The sequence below is a fragment of the Salvelinus alpinus genome, chromosome 1 (assembly GCF_045679555.1).
Source record: "Salvelinus alpinus chromosome 1, SLU_Salpinus.1, whole genome shotgun sequence".
NCBI lineage: Eukaryota > Metazoa > Chordata > Actinopteri > Salmoniformes > Salmonidae > Salvelinus > Salvelinus alpinus.
Genome location: NC_092086.1, coordinates 80985335 through 81002771, shown reverse-complemented (window position 1 = coordinate 81002771; position 17437 = coordinate 80985335). Strand labels below are relative to the sequence as shown.

Sequence of the window (17437 nt, the reverse complement as noted above, 5' to 3'; positions counted from 1 at the left end):
CTCCCCGCACTGGTCGGGCGACGGGGAGTATTCAGCCAGGTAAGGTTGGGCAGGCTCAATGCTCAAGGGAGCCAGTACGCCTGCACGGTCCGGTATTTCCGGCGCCACCTTCCCGCCCCAGCCCAGTACCACCAGTGCCTACACCACGCACCAGGCTTCCAGTGCGTTTCCAGAGCCCTGTTCCTCCTCCACGCACTCTTCCTATGGTGCGTGTATCCAGTTCGGTGCCTCCAGTTCCGGCAACACGCACTAAGCCTCCTGTGCGTCTCCAGAGCCCTGTACGCACTGTTCCTTCTCCCCGTACTCTTCCTGATGTGCGTGCCCTCAGCCCGGTGCCACCAGTGCCGGAACCACGCACCAGGCCTATAGTGCGCTTCGAGAGGTCAGTGTGCCCTGTCCCTGCTCCCCGCACTAGCCTTGAAGTGCGTGTCTCCAGTCCGGTGCCTCCAGTTCCGGCACCACGCACTAAGCCTCCTGTGCGTCTCCAGAGCCCTGTACGCACTGTTCCTTCTCCCCGTACTCGTCCTGATGTGCGTGCACTCAGCCCGATGCCACCAGTAACGGTACCACGCACCAGGCCTATAGTGCGCTTCGAGAGGTCAGTGTGCCCTGTCCCTGCTCCCCGCACTAGGCTTGAAGTGCGTGTATCCAGTCCGGTGCCTCCAGTTCCGGCACCACGCACCAGGCCTACAGTGCGTCTCAGCCGGCCAGAGTCTGCCGTCTGCCCAACGGCGCCTGAACTGTCCGTCTGCCAAGCGCCGCATGAACTGCCCGTCTGTATTGAGCCTTCAAAGCCACCCGTCTGCCATGAGCCTGCAAAGCCGCCCGTCTGCCATGAGCCTACAGAGCCTTCCGCCAGACAGGAGCCGCTAGAGCCTTCCGCCAGACAGGAGCCGCTAGAGCCTTCCGCCAGACAGGAGCCGCTAGAGCCTTCCGCCAGACAGGAGCAGCCAAAGCCTTCCGCCAGACAGGATCAGCCAGAGCCATCCGTCTCCGCAGCGCCATCTGAGCCATCCGTCTCCCCAGCGCCGTCTGAGCCATCCGTCTCCCCAGCGCCGTCTGAGCCATCCGTCTCCCCAGCGCCGTCTGAGCCATCCGTCTGTCCCGAGCCATTAGAGCCGCCTGTCTGTCCCGAGCCGTCAGAGCCGTTAGTCAGTCAGGAGCCGCTAGAGCCATTCGTCAGTCAGGATCTGCCAGAGTCGCCAACCAGACAGGATCTGCCAGAGCCGCCAACCAGACAGGATCTGCCAGAGCCGCCAACCAGACAGGATCTGCCAGAGCCGCCAACCAGACAGGATCTGCCAGAGCCGCCAACCAGACAGGATCTGCCAGAGCCGTCAGCCAGCCATGAGCGTCCAGAGCCGTCAGCCAGCCATGAGCGTCCAGAGCCGTCAGCCAGCCATGAGCGTCCAGAGCCGTCAGCCAGCCATGAGCGTCCAGAGCCGTCAGCTAGCCATGAGCGTCCAGAGTCGTCAGCCAGTCATGAGCTGCCCCTCAGCCCAGAGCTGCCATTGATCCAGAACTGTCCCTCAGTCCAGAGCTGTCTCTCTGTCCGGAGCTGCCCTTCAGTCCGGAGTTGCCCCTCTATCCTGAGCTACCTCTCTATCCTGACCTACCTCTCGGTCTTGAGCTATCTCTCTATCCCGGTGCTGCCCCTTGTCCTGGTGCTGCCCCTTATCTTAAGGTTAACATTTAAATTAAGTGGGTGTAAGATGAGGGTGGTCATTCTAAGGGGGAGACGTAAGCTGGGATTGACTATGGTGGGGTGGGGACCTCGCCCAGAGCCTGAGCCACCACCGTGGTCAGATGCCCACCCAGACCCTCCCCTAGACTTTGTGCTGGTGCGCCCGGAGTTCGCACCTTGAGGGGGGGGTTATGTCACGTTCCTGACCTGTTTTCTGTTAGTTTTGTATGTGTTAGTTGGTCAGGACGTGAGTTTGGGTGGGCAGTCTATGTTTTCTGTTTCTATGTTGGTTTAAAGGGTGACCTGATATGGCTCTCAATTAGAGGCAGGTGGTTTTCATTTCCTCTGATTGAGAGCCATATTAAGGTAGGTGTTTTCACACTGTTTGTTTGTGGGTGGTTGTCTCCTGTGTCTGTGTCTATGTTGCACCATACGGGACTGTTTCGTTCGTTCGTCGTTTTATGTAGTCATTTTCCTGTTCGTTCGTTCTGCGTTACATGTAAGTCCTTACGTTCAGGTTTGTCTACTCCGTTTGTTGTTTTGTTTAGTTTTAAGTGAAGTTCGTGTTGTCGTCTTTACTTTAATAAATATCATGTCAAATCACAAGTCTGCATTTTGGTTCGATCCCTGCTCCTCCTCTTCGTATGAAGTGGAAGAGGAACGCCGTTACAGAACCACCCACCAATCCAGAACCAAGCAGCATAAGTTCGAGCAGTGGAACACGAAACAGGAATGGACATGGGAGGACGTATTAAACGGCAAGGGTTGCTACACATGGGAGGAGATCCTGGCTGGAAGGGATCGCCTCCCATGGGAACAGCTGGAGGCATTAAGGAGAGCAGAGGCTACCGGAGAAAGGAACCGAAGCTATGAAGGTACGCGGCTAGCAAGGAAGCCCGAGAAGAAATCCCAAAAATTTATTGGGGGGGTGGCTAAGAGGTAGTGGGCCAAGGGCAGGTAGGAGACCTGCGCCCACTTCCCAGGCTTACCGTGGAGAGCGGGAGTACGGGCAGACACCGTGTTACGCAGTAGAGCGCACGGTGTCTCCTGTACGTGTGCATAGCCCGGTGCGGGTTATTCCACCTCCCCGCACTGGTAGGGCTACGCCGGCTCAACGCGTCTGGTCTCCAGTGCGTCTTCTCGGGCCGGCATTCATGGCACCAGCCTTACGCATGGTGTCCCCGGTTCGCCTACATAGCCCAGTGCGGGTTATTCCACCTCCCCGCACTGGTCGGGCGACGGGGAGTATTCAGCCAGGTAAGGTTGGGCAGGCTCAATGCTCAAGGGAGCCAGTACGCCTGCACGGTCCGGTATTTCCGGCGCCACCTTCCCGCCCCAGCCCAGTACCACCAGTGCCTACACCACGCACCAGGCTTCCAGTGCGTTTCCAGAGCCCTGTTCCTCCTCCACGCACTCTTCCTATGGTGCGTGTATCCAGTTCGGTGCCTCCAGTTCCGGCAACACGCACTAAGCCTCCTGTGCGTCTCCAGAGCCCTGTACGCACTGTTCCTTCTCCCCGTACTCTTCCTGATGTGCGTGCCCTCAGCCCGGTGCCACCAGTGCCGGAACCACGCACCAGGCCTATAGTGCGCTTCGAGAGGTCAGTGTGCCCTGTCCCTGCTCCCCGCACTAGCCTTGAAGTGCGTGTCTCCAGTCCGGTGCCTCCAGTTCCGGCACCACGCACTAAGCCTCCTGTGCGTCTCCAGAGCCCTGTACGCACTGTTCCTTCTCCCCGTACTCGTCCTGATGTGCGTGCACTCAGCCCGATGCCACCAGTAACGGTACCACGCACCAGGCCTATAGTGCGCTTCGAGAGGTCAGTGTGCCCTGTCCCTGCTCCCCGCACTAGGCTTGAAGTGCGTGTATCCAGTCCGGTGCCTCCAGTTCCGGCACCACGCACCAGGCCTACAGTGCGTCTCAGCCGGCCAGAGTCTGCCGTCTGCCCAACGGCGCCTGAACTGTCCGTCTGCCAAGCGCCGCATGAACTGCCCGTCTGTATTGAGCCTTCAAAGCCACCCGTCTGCCATGAGCCTGCAAAGCCGCCCGTCTGCCATGAGCCTACAGAGCCTTCCGCCAGACAGGAGCCGCTAGAGCCTTCCGCCAGACAGGAGCCGCTAGAGCCTTCCGCCAGACAGGAGCCGCTAGAGCCTTCCGCCAGACAGGAGCAGCCAAAGCCTTCCGCCAGACAGGATCAGCCAGAGCCATCCGTCTCCGCAGCGCCATCTGAGCCATCCGTCTCCCCAGCGCCGTCTGAGCCATCCGTCTCCCCAGCGCCGTCTGAGCCATCCGTCTCCCCAGCGCCGTCTGAGCCATCCGTCTGTCCCGAGCCATTAGAGCCGCCCGTCTGTCCCGAGCCGTCAGAGCCGTTAGTCAGTCAGGAGCCGCTAGAGCCATTCGTCAGTCAGGATCTGCCAGAGTCGCCAACCAGACAGGATCTGCCAGAGCCGCCAACCAGACAGGATCTGCCAGAGCCGCCAACCAGACAGGATCTGCCAGAGCCGCCAACCAGACAGGATCTGCCAGAGCCGCCAACCAGACAGGATCTGCCAGAGCCGTCAGCCAGCCATGAGCGTCCAGAGCCGTCAGCCAGCCATGAGCGTCCAGAGCCGTCAGCCAGCCATGAGCGTCCAGAGCCGTCAGCCAGCCATGAGCGTCCAGAGCCGTCAGCTAGCCATGAGCGTCCAGAGTCGTCAGCCAGTCATGAGCTGCCCCTCAGCCCAGAGCTGCCATTGATCCAGAACTGTCCCTCAGTCCAGAGCTGTCTCTCTGTCCGGAGCTGCCCTTCAGTCCGGAGTTGCCCCTCTATCCTGAGCTACCTCTCTATCCTGACCTACCTCTCGGTCTTGAGCTATCTCTCTATCCCGGTGCTGCCCCTTGTCCTGGTGCTGCCCCTTATCTTAAGGTTAACATTTAAATTAAGTGGGTGTAAGATGAGGGTGGTCATTCTAAGGGGGAGACGTAAGCTGGGATTGACTATGGTGGGGTGGGGACCTCGCCCAGAGCCTGAGCCACCACCGTGGTCAGATGCCCACCCAGACCCTCCCCTAGACTTTGTGCTGGTGCGCCCGGAGTTCGCACCTTGAGGGGGGGGTTATGTCACGTTCCTGACCTGTTTTCTGTTAGTTTTGTATGTGTTAGTTGGTCAGGACGTGAGTTTGGGTGGGCAGTCTATGTTTTCTGTTTCTATGTTGGTTTAAAGGGTGACCTGATATGGCTCTCAATTAGAGGCAGGTGGTTTTCATTTCCTCTGATTGAGAGCCATATTAAGGTAGGTGTTTTCACACTGTTTGTTTGTGGGTGGTTGTCTCCTGTGTCTGTGTCTATGTTGCACCATACGGGACTGTTTCGTTCGTTCGTCGTTTTATGTAGTCATTTTCCTGTTCGTTCGTTCTGCGTTACATGTAAGTCCTTACGTTCAGGTTTGTCTACTCCGTTTGTTGTTTTGTTTAGTTTTAAGTGAAGTTCGTGTTGTCGTCTTTACTTTAATAAATATCATGTCAAATCACAAGTCTGCATTTTGGTTCGATCCCTGCTCCTCCTCTTCGTATGAAGTGGAAGAGGAACGCCGTTACACTTTGTCCCCATGTGCAGTTGCAAACCGTAGTCTGGCTTTTTTATGGCGGTTTTGGAGCAGTGGCTTCTTCCTTGCCGAGCGGCCTTTCAGGTTATGTTGATATATGACGCGTTTTACTGTGGATATAGATACTTTTGTACCCGTTTCCTCCAGCATCTTCACAAGGTTGATTTGAACTTTTCGCACCAAAGTTCGTTCATCTCTAGAGACAGAACACGTCTCCTTCCTGAGCGGTATGATGGCTGTGGTCCCATTGTAAGGGGTGCGTGTTGGTGGCAGGGAAGTCAGGCGCAGGAGAACGAACTTGGTATAAACGGAGATGCTTAATAAATGCTGGCAAAACTCCAAAACAACCAAAATGTACAAAATAACAAAGTGGGTACAAAACCCGTCGCACACCAACACTAACTAGCACATCACATACAATCAAAACAATCTCCGACAAGGACATGAGGGGAAAAAGAGGGTTAAATACACAACATGTAATTGATGGGATTGGAACCAGGTGTGAAGGAAGACAAGACAAAACCAATGGAAAATGAAAAATGGATCAGTGATGGCTAGAAGGCCGGTGACGTCAACCGCCGAACACCGCCCGAACAAAGAGAGGGACGGAGTTCGGCGGATGTCGTAACACCCATGGTGTTTATACTTGCGTACTGTTGTTTGTACAGATGAACGTGGTACCTTCAGGCATTTGGAAATCCCAAGGATGAACCAAACTTGTGGAGGTCTACAATTTTTTTTCTGAGGTCTTAGCTGATTTCTTTAGATTTTCCCATGATGTCAAGCAAAGAGGCACTGAGTTTGAAGGTAGGCCTTGAAATACATTGTAACGGCTGTCAATGTCGTTCTCCTCCTCGGACGAGGAGGAGCATGGATCGGACCAAGATGCGGAGTAGGAGGTATTCATGATTTTAATGGCAAACCAACAAACACTACAAATTAACAAAACAACAAACGTGACTAACCTGTAACAGTCCTGTGTGGCCCAAACGCTGACACAGGAACAAACACCCACAAAACACCAGTGAAACCCTGGCTGCCTTAGTATGACTCTCAATCAGAGACAAACGATACACACCTGTCTCTAATTGAGAATCATACCAGGCCGAACACAAAACCCAACATAGAAATAGAAAACATAGACTGCCCACCCAACACTCACGCCCTGACCAATAAATACAAATAAAACAAGAGAAAACAGGTCAGGAACGTGACATACATCCACAGGTACACCTCCAATTGACTCAAACGATGTCAATTAGCCTATCGGAAGCTTCTACAGCCATGACATCATTTTCTGAAATTATCCAAGCTGTTTAAAGGCACAGTCAACTTAGTGTATGTAAACTTCTGACCCACTGGAATTGTGATACAGTGAGTTATAAGTGAAATAATCTGTCTGTAAACAATTGTTGGAAAAATGTATTGTGTCATGCACAAAGTAGATGTCCTAACCGACTTGCCAAAACTAGTTTGTTAACAAGAAATTTGTGGAGTGGTTGAAAAACTAGTTCTAATGACTCCAACCTAAGTGTATGTAAACTTCCGACTTCAACTGTATGTATTTCCAATTCCAGCCCTTTGATGTCTTCAATGAAAACATTATTGAAGTGTTTTAGCCCATGAAATGCGTGTGTTGTACTGTGAGGACTGGAATTTAGGGTATGACATGAAAGAAAACAACATTTTGTAATGGTTTCTTTCCAAGCAGGATAATTATATCACTTCTTTTACATTTTCTGTAAATTCATACTTTTTGTGGCTGGGTTGTAGTTTTAGAAACCTATGTGTTAGTCCTCATAGCAGCAGGTTTTCTTCAGCATCCATGCTGCTAGAACCCTGAAGGTACGTCATATCGTTTCTGCAGCGCACCAGCTGCTCATTGGAGCTGCACATTTTCAGCATCATCAGCCAAATGAAACTGCAGTACGAGATGTACCAGTCCTTCCTCCCCTACCATGATACAGACACACACACACTCTTGATATAGTCCTTTATACAGTTTGTTCGCTTTACTCAATATCCTGTTGATGGATTTGCTCCAAAACACCAATTATTTTTTAATCGCATGTTCATTGCCTTGTTGACCTCCCTCCACTTTATAAATATTTTTAAATCTCAATAATTGTGCCATTTTGATGCCCTGCAGCATTGCACGTGTCAAAGGGACATTGCTTGTCATTCAGTGTTAGTTTAACGGTTTCTTGTTAGGATGTCTTATGAAACCTGACGGATCAGAAAAAAAACTTAGCTCACAGCTGTAGGCAAAAAGAGGTTCATGATTATAGGCTCTTCTTCTTGTGTAAGAATTACTGTTTAAAGTCTTTCATCTAATGTTTTAGAAGTTCCCCTTCTAAAACAGTTCTCCTTCTAAAACACGTGAAAAAATATTTTTAACATCCAACTTGAAATTTCTCTAATTCTGTTCTCTAAGAATGTAGCTTTCTGTTGAAATGAGGCAAGGAATTCAGACACTTTCTAGAGTAATTATTAACATGTCATTATATTTGACCCAACAAATTATTAAGTAGTGAGAAAGCTGTTTTCCTTGAGAAAGGAGGACGGCTTCACTTACCCTACACACAGAGCCTAGCAGCACCATTCATTCTAATGTGACAATAAAATCTGGGCAAAGTGCTTGAGGTACAATTACAGTGTACTGCTGCATGAAAGGTAAAATGGTTAGTGGCTATGTTCATAATTAAGAGTTATTAATAGTCTCTGTACAGTATGTTCAATACACCAACCCTTCCTGAGTGTTGGGTGGACTGGATAGGGCTGTATATATTAATGAGTGCTCAGTTTTCCACAGCTATAGTGTCCAACTGTATTGACATTTAGTAACTTACTCACTCCCAACACATACGGCCCTAGCCAGAGATCGCCGATGCTAACACCTAACAATGACATGATAACATGATATAACATTATTGCTCATAAAGTGCTGGTAGACCTGTGTCATTATGTTGTAATGACTCTGACATTGAATGAGTCATATCCACAACTAGACAGTGTTTTTTTGTCAACTCTAGAGGAGGCTAAGTTCCGTCTGCTCTCTGTCCCCACAGGGATGACTTGCCAGGCCAGGAGTTCGTATGTGACCAGCGAGATAAAGTGGGGCTACCGCTTCATGCCGGTGCTCACCCTGGAGGATGGCTTTTACGAGGTGGACTACAACAGCTTTCACGACATCCACGAGACCAACACCCCCAGCTGCAGCGCCAGAGAGCTGGCTGAGATTAATTGCCGCATCCGCCTGCCCTTCACCTGGTCCGTGGCCAGCAAGCTCAGCCAGCAGGGGGTGCTGGAGCCCGAGGGCCGCGAGAAGAAGCATACTACCCTGGTAACCCAGGAAGAGGGGCTAGAGGAGCAGACAGAGAGGAACGGTGACATTGCTAATATAGAGAGCGAGTCCAAAGTGTAGAGGGGAGAGAGAAAACTTAGGCCAGAGGGGCTGTGTGGGGCTTACTGTGGTGTCTCTACTCCTCATGGCTGTCTGACCAGGTGAGCTGGTCCCAGGTCAAAGGTCAGGGCCAAGGCAGAAAAATGGGGAACCTGAGTTCAAGGACGATATGCTTAGGAACCCTGCAACAAGGACAGCTTTGGCCCTAAACAGGTCATTTGCCCCCCAAAGATAGATGGTACATGACAATGGCTGGACTGAAAAGCTCTGTAATTGCATGTTTTGATAACATAGTTTTTTTCTTGAAGATATCAATTAATATTATTTCTTTTTTTTTATTCAAAGATTAAAACCTATACATATATATTCTAGGATATTTGTATTTGTATTTTTTTGTATATACTATCTGTTATATACTATCTGTTATGTTGCCAAAGTGTGAATATTTGACAAGAAGATGTTTGATACTGATTAATTTAGACCAGGTCTGTACATATTCTATGCCTTATGTACAAAGCTTTCCTTACATTAGAGTTTTAAGAAATATATAAGCATGTACAAAAACTCACTGTAGTTAATTTATTCTATATTGTGTACATAAGAGAATAATGGCGATTGTAATAGGCATGACAATATAACTCTTATTAACAATTCTGGATGAAAGCCCTATAGAATATTCAGCCTGGCCTAATGGATTAGCTACTTTAGACAGCAACAAAAGTAGGGAGGTTGGTCGGGGAGGATGGGTAGGCATAATCCGCAACCTTCTAGCAATCCACAGGTTGCGTGTTCAGGTTGCGTCTGGGACAACTGTAGCATTTTAGCTAAAATCTCCTAACCATTATTCTAAACATATGCCAATTCACCTGAACTGCTACGTAAAGTTACCTAACCTTTGTTGTTTTAGTTCTCCTAACCTTTAACGTAAATGTCCTAACCTTTGTTGTTAGTTCCTTTTAACTGCCAACATAAATTCTCTCTATAATTCTCCTACAGCAGAACGTTTATTATCCAAGCAGTTATCCAAGCAGCAGAACGTTTATTTTATACTAATACAATTGCTCATAGAAAGATTTTATTTAGAAGTAATACAAAAAATATAAAAAAGAAAGGAGTAAAAATTGGCACGACATTGAGCCTTTTTCTAAAATGTTTTATGAGATTGGAGAACATGATGGGAGGGATCTTAGACCATTCTTCCTTAAAGAATCTTACCAGATCCTTGATATCCTTCATCTGCTCCTATGGACTGGCATCTTCAATTCAAACCACAGGTCCTGGCAGAGGTAACCAGGTTTTAGGCTAAAATGTCCTGGTACTTGGTAAAGTTCATGATGCCGTTAACCTTAACAAGGGCCACAGGACCAGTGGAAGCAAAATAGCCCCATAAGATGCACCACCGCAGGTATGAAGTACTTTTCTCCATATGCTTCCGTTTTTCGATGCCAAATTCACCGCTGGTGTGCATGGCCAAAGAGCTCTATTTTCATGTCATCTGACTATAGCACTGCCTGGAGTTTGCTAAACGGCATTGGCACTTGGATTGGAACCGGTGAGAAACATGCTCACTTTTCTAATATGAAGGACAGGCTTCCATCTTTCAATGTGTCTCTGAAGTGAACCCCACTGTACTGTCCGGCCCATAGCGGATGAAAGCACACTGGTACTACGAAAGAAGCCATGTGAGGGGAGCTTGGGGAAGAGCATCAAGGCCTACTCTAGCACCTAAATTGAACTAAGTGCAGCCCGAGGGTATTCATTTTCTTATTTTCACATATTTAGACCTCTTTATTTCTGCTGCAGAACTAAGTTTCTAAAAGCAATTTCTTTGTGTTTCTGGCAAAATGTTTGATTTGAAATAAAACTGTGTAATATAACCTTACAATGTTATCACTTTACAAAATGGTTCTATTGCTTGTGCTGAAGAGCCATATACAGGGCTCAGACATCTACAGTGTGTAATTTTATTACTGCAGAACGTTCTAGCTCTGCATGTCACTGATAGCACACCTTTGGCTTTTATGTGTCAATGAAAAACATTTGGGTAACACTTAAGTTACCCGTATACAACGCAGTTAGTCTATAGCTAATGAAATGTTTTTATTTGTGATCCATATTTGTTACAGGTGCAGTTACTGTGAAGTTATTGGTAATTAATCAGATGTTATCAAAAGGGTAGATATTTCAGCTATGTGGTATTTCAACAGCTTAATGTAAAGCGTTATAAACATGCAGGCATCATTGTTTAATCTGACTTCTGTCCAATCGCTGAACAAAGATTGAACGAAACAGACATGTTTATTATATCGACTCCTTTATTTTACTGTTTTTATTCATTTGTAATTATTAATTGTATTAGGTTGTATTTTCAACATTACACTGAATTCCAAAATACTGGTTCATAAATCATCTTCGACAATACTTTAACTAATACTTATCTCACTCTCTTTTATTGATACAAATCGTATTTTACCTTTTGTGTTGATTTAATGAAATTGAGAAATATATTCACACTCTGTGGTCAATAATTGATTGAAATGGACAATCATATTTGATCTAAAGGGCACTTTATGAAACCATGTGGTACAGGACCAAGAAATGGTGGTAGAGCTAGAGTTTGGGAGGACCCAATGTTTTGGGTTGGGGTGTCATACTCAAACCCTGAGGGTTGCCCAATGCACAGTACACCAACCCATTATTTATGGGAACTCAAGTCCTTTTGTTCTCCCAATCTGGAATACCTCACTATCAAATGCCAACCTCATTACCACCTGAGAGAATTCTCTGCGGTTGTGTGTATATTCCCTCTCAAGCCGACACCGCAACGGCTCTCAAGGAACTACACTGGACTATGTGCAAAATGGAAACCGCATATCTTGAGGTTGCATTTATTGTAGCTGGGGACTATCAAAGTTTTATCAACACATCGCCTGCAATACTCGCTCATCAAGAATTCTTGACCATAGCTGCTACCCCTTCCGGGACAGCTACAAGGATATAAAAAAAACGTGGATAGATGGCAGCATTTTCGGAAAAAAATGGATGCAAACCACCACATTACCACAACAAGGTGACTGGGAACATGGATGAGTACAAACAGTACAGCTATGCCCTCCGTAAGGCAATCAAACAGGCAAAATGTCAGTACTGAGACACAGTGGAGTAGCAATTCAACGGCTTAGACACGAGATGTATGTGGCAGGGACTCCAGACAATCACGGATTATAAAGGGAAAACCAGCCACATTGCAGACACCGACGCCTTGCTCCTGGACAAGCTAAATACTTTCATCACCCACTTTGAGGAAAACACAGTGCCGCCGGCGCGAGGACTGTAAGCTATCACGAGGACTGTAAGCTATCGTCTCTGTGGCCAAAGTGAATAAGACATTTAAGCGTGTTAACCCTCGCAAAGGCTTCTGATTCAGACAGCATCCCTAGCCGCGTCCTCAGAGCATGTGCAAACAGGCTGGCTGGAGTGTTTACGGACATATTGAATGTCTCCCTATCAATCAATCAAATTTATTTATAAAGTATTTTTTACATCAGCCGATGTCACAAAGTGCTATACAGAAACCCAGCCTAAAACCCCAAACAGCAAGCAATGCAGACGTAGAAGCACGGTGGCTAGGAAAAACTCCCTGGAAAGGCAGGTACCTAGGAAGAAATGGAACCAAGAAAATGCATATCCTTGCTTCAGGGCTTGAGCTACAGGCAGTTAGATTTGGGTATGTCATTTTAGGCGAAAATTTTAAAAAAAAAGTGTCCGATCCTTTCTGGACTACCCATCCCGGATCCGGGATCATTGTCATCAGAAACGCTGACTAGCATAGCCTGGCCTAGCGCCACAGGGATATAATATAATATAATTTCATGAAATCACAAGTCCAATACAGCAAATGAAAGATAAACATCTTGTGAATCCAGCCAACATGTCCAATTTTTTTAATGTTTTACAGCAAAAACACAACATATATTTATGTTAGCTCACCACAATATCCAAAAACACACCGCCATTTTTTCACAGAAAAGATAGCTTTCACAAAACCCACAAATAGAGATAAAATTAATCACTAACCTTTGAACAACTTCATCAGATGACAGTCATATGACATCATGTTATACAATACATTTATGTTTTGTTCGATTATGTGCATATTTATAGCCACAAATCGTGGTTTTACATTGGCGCCATGTTCAGAAATGGCTCCAAAGTATCGAAAGTAATTACAGATAGCCATGTGAAATACAGAAATACTCATCATAAACTTTGATGAAAGATACATGTTTAACATATAATTAAAGATACACTGGTTCTTAATGCAACCGCTGTGTTAGATAAAAAAAAATAACTTTAGTAAAAAGCACAGCATGCAATAATCTGAGACAGTGCTCAGCCATTCTCCGCCATGTTGGAGTCAACAGAAATACGAAATGACATCATAAATATTCCCTTACCTTTGATGATCTTTCATCAGAATGCAGTGCCAGGAATCCTAGCTCCACAATAAATCGTTTTTTTGTTTTATAATATCCATTACTTCTGTCGAATTAGCAACTTTGGCTAGCATGTGTAGTTCAGTGTCCATCGAACTTTACGCTAATGAACGAAAACTTAAAAAAGTGATATTACAAATCTAATAAACTGGTCAAACTCAATTGAGAATCAATCTTCAGAAGGTTTTTCTCATATATATCCAATAACGTCCCAGACGGAGCATTTCTTCATGTCTATCTAACGCATTGCAGACAAGGACATCCCATGCGTAGTGTGCGTGGCCAAGAACTGGCAATATGCCTGACCAGTCACTCCATTGGCTCTCATTCGGTCCCACATCAAGCTATACGCTTCATTCCACGTTCTACTGCCTGTTGACATCTAGTGGAAGGCATATGAAGTGCATACAGATCCATAAATATAGGAGAATTGAATAGGCGATGCCTTTCACAGCGACCCATTTCAGAATTTTCACTTCCTGTTTGCTAGTTTGCCTGCCATATGAGTTCTGTTTTACTCACAGATATAATTCAAACAGTTTTAGAAACTTCAGAGTGTTTTCTATCCAATAGTAATAATAATATGCATATCATATGATCTAGGACAGAGTACGAGGCCGTTTAATTTGGGCACCAATTCATCCAAAAGTGAAAATGTCGCCCCCTATCCCTAAGAAGTTTTAAATAGTCACCACTGGCCGGCCTCCACCCAGTATCCTGCCCTGAACTTTAGTCACTGTTCCTAGCCAGCTATCACCCGGAACTCAACCCTGCACCTTAGAGACTGATGCCCTATGTACATAGTCATTGAAAACTGGTCACTTTAATAATATTTAAATACCGTTTTACCCACATCATATGTACAGTTGAAGTCGGAAGTTTACATACACTTAGGTTGGAGTCATTAAAACTCGTTTTTCAACCACTCCACAAATTTCTTGTTAACAAACTGTAGTTTTTGCAAGTTGGTTAGGACATCTACTTTGTGCATGACACAAGTAATTATTCCAACAATTGTTTACAGACAGATTATTTAACTTATAATTCACTGTATCACAATTCCAGTGAGTCAGAAGTTTACATACACTAAGTTGACTGTGCCTTTAAACAGCTCGGAAAATCCAGAAAACGATGTCATGGCTTTAGAAGGTTCTGATAGGCTAATTTACATAATTTGAGTCAATTGAAGGTGTACCTGTGGATGTATTTCAAGGCCTACCTTCAAACTCAGTGCCTCTTTGCTTGAGTAAATGGTAAAATCTAAAGAAATCAGCCAATAACTCAGAAAATAAATTGTAGACCACAAGTTTGGTTCATCCTTGGGAGCAATTTCCAAATGCCTGAAGGTACCACGTTCATCTGTACAAATAATAGTACGCAAGTATAAACACCATGGGACCATGCAGCCGTCATACCGCTTAGGAAGGAGACGTGTTCTGTCTCCTCTAGATGAACGAACTTTGGTGCGAAAAGTGCAAATCAATCCCAGAACAACAGCAAAGGACCTTGTGAAGATGCTGGAGGAAACAGGTACAAAGGTATCTCTATCCACAGTAAATCGAGTCCTATATCGACATAACCTGAAAGGCCGCTCAGCAAGGAAGAAGCCGCTGCTCCAAAACTGCCAGACTACGGTTTGCAAATGCACATGGGGACAAAGATTGTACTTTTTGGAGAAATGTCCTCTGGTCTGATGAAACAAAAAATGGCCATAATGGCCATAATGACCATTGTTATGTTTGGAGGAAAAGGGAAGGCTTGCAAGCCAAAGAACACCATCCCAACCGTGAAGCACGGGGGTGGCAGCATCATGTTGTGGGAGTGCTTTGCTGCAGGAGGGACTTCACAAAATAGATAGCATCATGAGGAAGGACAATTATGTATATATATTAAAGCAACATCTCAAGACATCAGTCAGGAAGTAAAAGCTTGGTCGCAAATGGGTCTTCCAAATGGACAATGACCCCAAACATACTTCCAAAGTTGTGGCAAAATGGCTTAAGGACAACAAAGTCAAGATATTGGAGTCGCCAACACAAAGCCCTGACCTCAATCCTATATACATTTTGTGGGGAGAACTGAAAAAGTGTGTGCGAGCATGTAGGCCTACAAACCTGACTCAGTTACACCAGCTATGTCAGGAGGAACGGGATAAAATTCACCCAACTTATTGTGGGAAGTGTGTGGAAGGCTACCCGAAATGTTTGACCCAAGTTAAACAATTTAAAGGCAACGCTTCCAAATACTAATTGAGTGTATGTACACTTCTGACCCACTGGGAATGTGATGAAAAAAATAAAAGCTGAAATAAATCATTCTCTCTACTATTATTCTGACATGTCACATTCTTAAAATAAAGTGGTGATCCTAACTGACCTAAGACAGGGAATTTTTACTCAAATTAAATGTCAGGAATTGTGAAAAACTGAGTTTAAATGTATTTGGCTGAGGTGTATGTAAACTTACGACTTCAGCTGTATATACTGTAATCTAGTCAAGGCTCATCCTATATAACTACTGCTGTACACACCTTTTCTATTAATATACAGTGCATTTGGAAAGTATTCAGACCCTTCCCTTTTTCCACATTTTGTTACGTTACAGCCTTATTCTAAAATTGATTAAATAAAATGTTTTCCTCATCAATCTACATACAATACCCAATAATGACAGAGTGAAAACAATTTTTTAGAATTTGTTGCAAATTTATTAAAAATAAAAAACTGAAATACCTTATTTGCACTTATTTACATAAGTATTCAGACCCTTTAGTATGAGACTCGAGGTGCATCCTGTTTCCATTGATCATCCTTGAGATGTTTCTACAACTTGATTGGAGTCCACTTCAATTGATTGGACATCATTTGGAAAGGCACATGTCTGTCTATTTGTATTTATTATGGATCCCCATTAGCTGCTGCCAAGGCAGAAGCTAATCTTCCTGGGGTCCAGCAAAATTAATGCAGTTATACAATTTAAAAAACATTACAATTCATCCATAACAGATTTCACAACACACTGAGTGTGTGCCCTCAGGCCCCTACTCCACTACTACATATCTCCAACACAAAATCCATGTGTTTGTGTGTGTATAGTGCATTTGTTATCATGTGTGTGTATGCATTTGTCTGCACCTATGTTTGTGTTGCTTCACAGTCCTCGCTGTTCCATAAGGTGTATTTTTATCTGTTTTTTAAATCTGATTCTACTGCTTGCATCAGTTACCTGATGTGGAATAAAGTTGGGCTCACTCACATGAAGTGGGCTCACTCACAATTTTGCCTAAGAACACAGCCATGAATGAAGAATGGTACCAACACATTCTCCGAGAGCAACTTCTCGCAACCATCCAGGAACAGTTTGGTGACGAACAATGCCTTTTCCAGCATGATGGAGCACCTTGCCATAAGGCAAAAGTGATAACTAAGTGGCTCGGGAACAAAACATCTATATTTTGTGTCCATGGCCAGTATACTCCCCAGACCTTAATCCCATTGAGAACTTGTGGTCAATCCTCAAGAGGCGGGTGGACAAACAAAAACCCACAAATTCTGACAAACTCCAAGCATTGATTTTGCAAGAATGGGCTGCCAGCAGTCAGGGTGTGGCCCAGAAGTTAATTGACAGCATGCCAGGGCAGATTGCAGAGGTCTTGAAAAAGAAGGGTCAACACTGCAAATATTGACTCTTTGCATCAACTTCATGTAATTGTCAATAAAAGTCTTTGACACTTATGAAATGCTTGTAATTATACTTCAGTATTCCATAGTAACATCTGACAAAAATATCTCAAGACACTGAAGCAGCAAACTTTGTGGAAATTAATATTTGTGTCATTCTCAAAACTTTTGGCCACGACTGTACTGCTATGCAAATGTAGATGTACAGAAAGAGGATAATTAGAAAAAAATGTACCTGAATATTTTTTATAAAGATAACCATTATATTGTTCGATTAAAAGAGTAAGAAGTTCAACTGTCGGAGTCAATTGGACCTCCGGTGTGAACTGCCTTTATAGGCATGCAGTAGCTAAGCCAAATAATAGCTATACCACACCAAACCTTCACAAAGGTTTCTTAACCTTATTAGGGTAATATAAACATTAAGTCCAGTCATTGATTATGGGGAAAATACAAACAGGTTATTATTATTATTATATATTGCGGCATTAAATTAAGATTAGCATCTCTTTGGTTTTTCCTTTCCATGGTTTGAGTGCGAGTAGCCCTATAGTAGGCCTACCAGTAATTCTATTATATTGCGGCAAACACAAC

The 17437-nt window shown here is 45.4% G+C and overlaps 1 protein-coding gene across 7 annotated transcripts in view; it reads left to right on the top strand.

The window, feature by feature from the left end:
• LOC139531402 (G protein-activated inward rectifier potassium channel 2-like) overlaps positions 1–16897 on the top strand; it is a 118885-nt gene extending 101988 nt beyond the window's left edge. For all 7 annotated transcript variants that reach the window (XM_071327880.1, XM_071327886.1, XM_071327859.1 and 4 more), the window contains one exon: positions 8333–16897. In XM_071327880.1, coding sequence (XP_071183981.1) covers positions 8333–8688 — 356 coding nt within the window. In that variant the 3' untranslated portion in view covers positions 8689–16897. The remainder of the gene's footprint in view (positions 1–8332) is intronic.
• Positions 16898–17437: the final 540 nt, after the last annotated feature.